Raw genomic sequence first — 1,957 nt, 5'->3', positions numbered from 1 at the left:
GTGATATGTCATGTTTATGAAAGTGTTATGTCAGTCTTATTTAACCCCCTTCAAATAAAGTGTTACTGAATTAAGTTGTATTTATCAACTCAATGAAGACTCCACTGTTCCAATGTATTAATTCAATGTTTTAAAGTAAGATTCTGACCAGATGAAGTCCCTGCAGTGAGAGCAGTAGGTGGGCTGCCTCAGGTAGGTGGCCATGAACTTGTGCCCGTTAACCTGGTGGACCCTCCGCCGAACAGCCCCCTGGCGCTTCCTGGGTTGCATTCGCTGCCGGAAAACCCGCTCCTCATTGTTGGTAGAGCCCGCCTCTGCAAAACAAAACCAAAATGTTACATATGTGAAGCACTATAAGTATCAAGAAAATCAGTCTGGCATTAAGCAATGTCTACACAGCTACCAGCTGCGCTACTAAGTATAGTGATGAATGCTTTTCTGAACTTTCAGAGCCACATAAAGACATCTACAAAGTTGGCCTTCTATCACCTGTAGAACATTTCCAAGATCAGAGGACTAATATTCCAGCATTAGAGGAACTCATCCTCATGTATTTATCTTTAGTCACATTGATTATTGCAACAGTGTCTTTACACTTCCAGAAAACTGCAAAACTGCTAAAACACTGAGTTTCTTTAAATCAAGGCTAAAAATCCACCAGGTTAGAATTGACCTTGTTTAGTAGTAACTGGAACATTGATCAACATACTTTATGTCTACTTGCTTGATGGTTTTGACGATAACATTTGACAAAATGTAATGCTTATTGGTGGTTTCCTAGTTGGTTGCTGTATTATGTTTTTTTATGGTGCAAAACACTTTGAACTACATTGTTGCTGAAACTTGACTTGATCTTGTCCTCCTCAGTACCGCCGCAGGATCTTGGTGTTGCCACAAGTCATGCATGCTGCTATGCTGCACTGCAGCAGCTTGAAGTGGGCTAGGACAGCCAGAGACTGCAACATAATCAGCAGAAAGCACAGGATCTCCAGGCTGGTGCAGCTGTTGGAGATGTTAGCCTGGGCGGCTGCTCCTCAGTCATCAACAGCTTGTCGAACCACTGCAGCTTGAGCTCAGCATGGAGCCACATGTCCAGCCTCAGGACATCTTCATCAGCCATCTTCAGGAACTTACCTCGAGAGTCGGCCACATTGGTGGAATCGTTCACCTGGCAGGCAATCCTGATGAGGAAGGTGACCACAGTGTCAGCACACTGCTTCTCCACAGGTTTGCTGAGCATAGTCTCTGCTCCTGGCAAGGACTGAATGCGACCAAACACCATGGATGCGCCACTGACTGCTATTCGGAACCGCTTGACGCCCTGCCTGGTCTGGATTATTAGCTTCTGATTTTATCTTCCGAAACAGCGAAACGGCAAAAGGGCGATTCCACCTTATTTTTACTATAGTCTTTATTTTGTTCTAGTTTAAAAACTATAATATCTAAACATTTCAACTGTCATATCTGTCATTTTCAACTAGTTATTTTGTTTACTTGCTAATTTTCTGCGTTGCTGAAAAGTAACATCAAACAGTGGACACTGACACAAGAAGGCAGTTTTCTTCCTTACTGAATTTGTTACTGTGCAGGATAAATCTGGAGAAAAAAAAATTCAACAGTATTAATGGTTATAGTTTACAACCAGAAACCTGAATAAAGTAATTATTACCCTCATAATGGTTTTTAAAATCCAAGTGGATCAGTGATTTTTGTTGTAATTCCATTAAAACAAAAACAACAAAACATCATTTAAATTATTTATTAACTTTAGGGCAAAAAGTAATTTTCTCATTAGGTGCCACAAACCACTGAAACATTTTTGCGAGGGCTGGGAGGTGTTGGATTGTTGTCTATGCTTTCCCATTCTAACAGATTTTCTTGTTATTTAATTCTTCAGATCAGGCTGCAAACCCACGGACAATAGAGGCAGAAGAAAAGGCTCAGCTCAGAAGCTGTA

The 1,957-nt window shown here is 41.2% G+C and overlaps 1 protein-coding gene across 1 annotated transcript in view; it reads right to left on the bottom strand.

The window, feature by feature from the left end:
• LOC106940220 (protein kinase C epsilon type-like) overlaps positions 1-1,282 on the bottom strand; it is a 54,205-nt gene extending 52,923 nt beyond the window's left edge. The window contains exons 1-2 of the mRNA XM_015022899.1: positions 1,001-1,282; positions 149-351 (exon numbers count right to left, since the gene is read on the bottom strand). Of these exons, the coding sequence (XP_014878385.1) occupies positions 149-351; positions 1,001-1,282 (485 nt within the window). The remainder of the gene's footprint in view (positions 1-148; positions 352-1,000) is intronic.
• Between the last annotated feature and the right edge of the window lie 675 nt (positions 1,283-1,957).

This window comes from Poecilia latipinna, unplaced genomic scaffold (assembly GCF_001443285.1).
Source record: "Poecilia latipinna isolate Pla-1442-1.1 unplaced genomic scaffold, P_latipinna-1.0 Scaffold3132, whole genome shotgun sequence".
Classification (NCBI taxonomy): domain Eukaryota; kingdom Metazoa; phylum Chordata; class Actinopteri; order Cyprinodontiformes; family Poeciliidae; genus Poecilia; species Poecilia latipinna.
The sequence above is the reverse complement of the archived record's forward strand: the minus strand, read 5'-3'. Positions and strand labels throughout refer to the sequence as shown.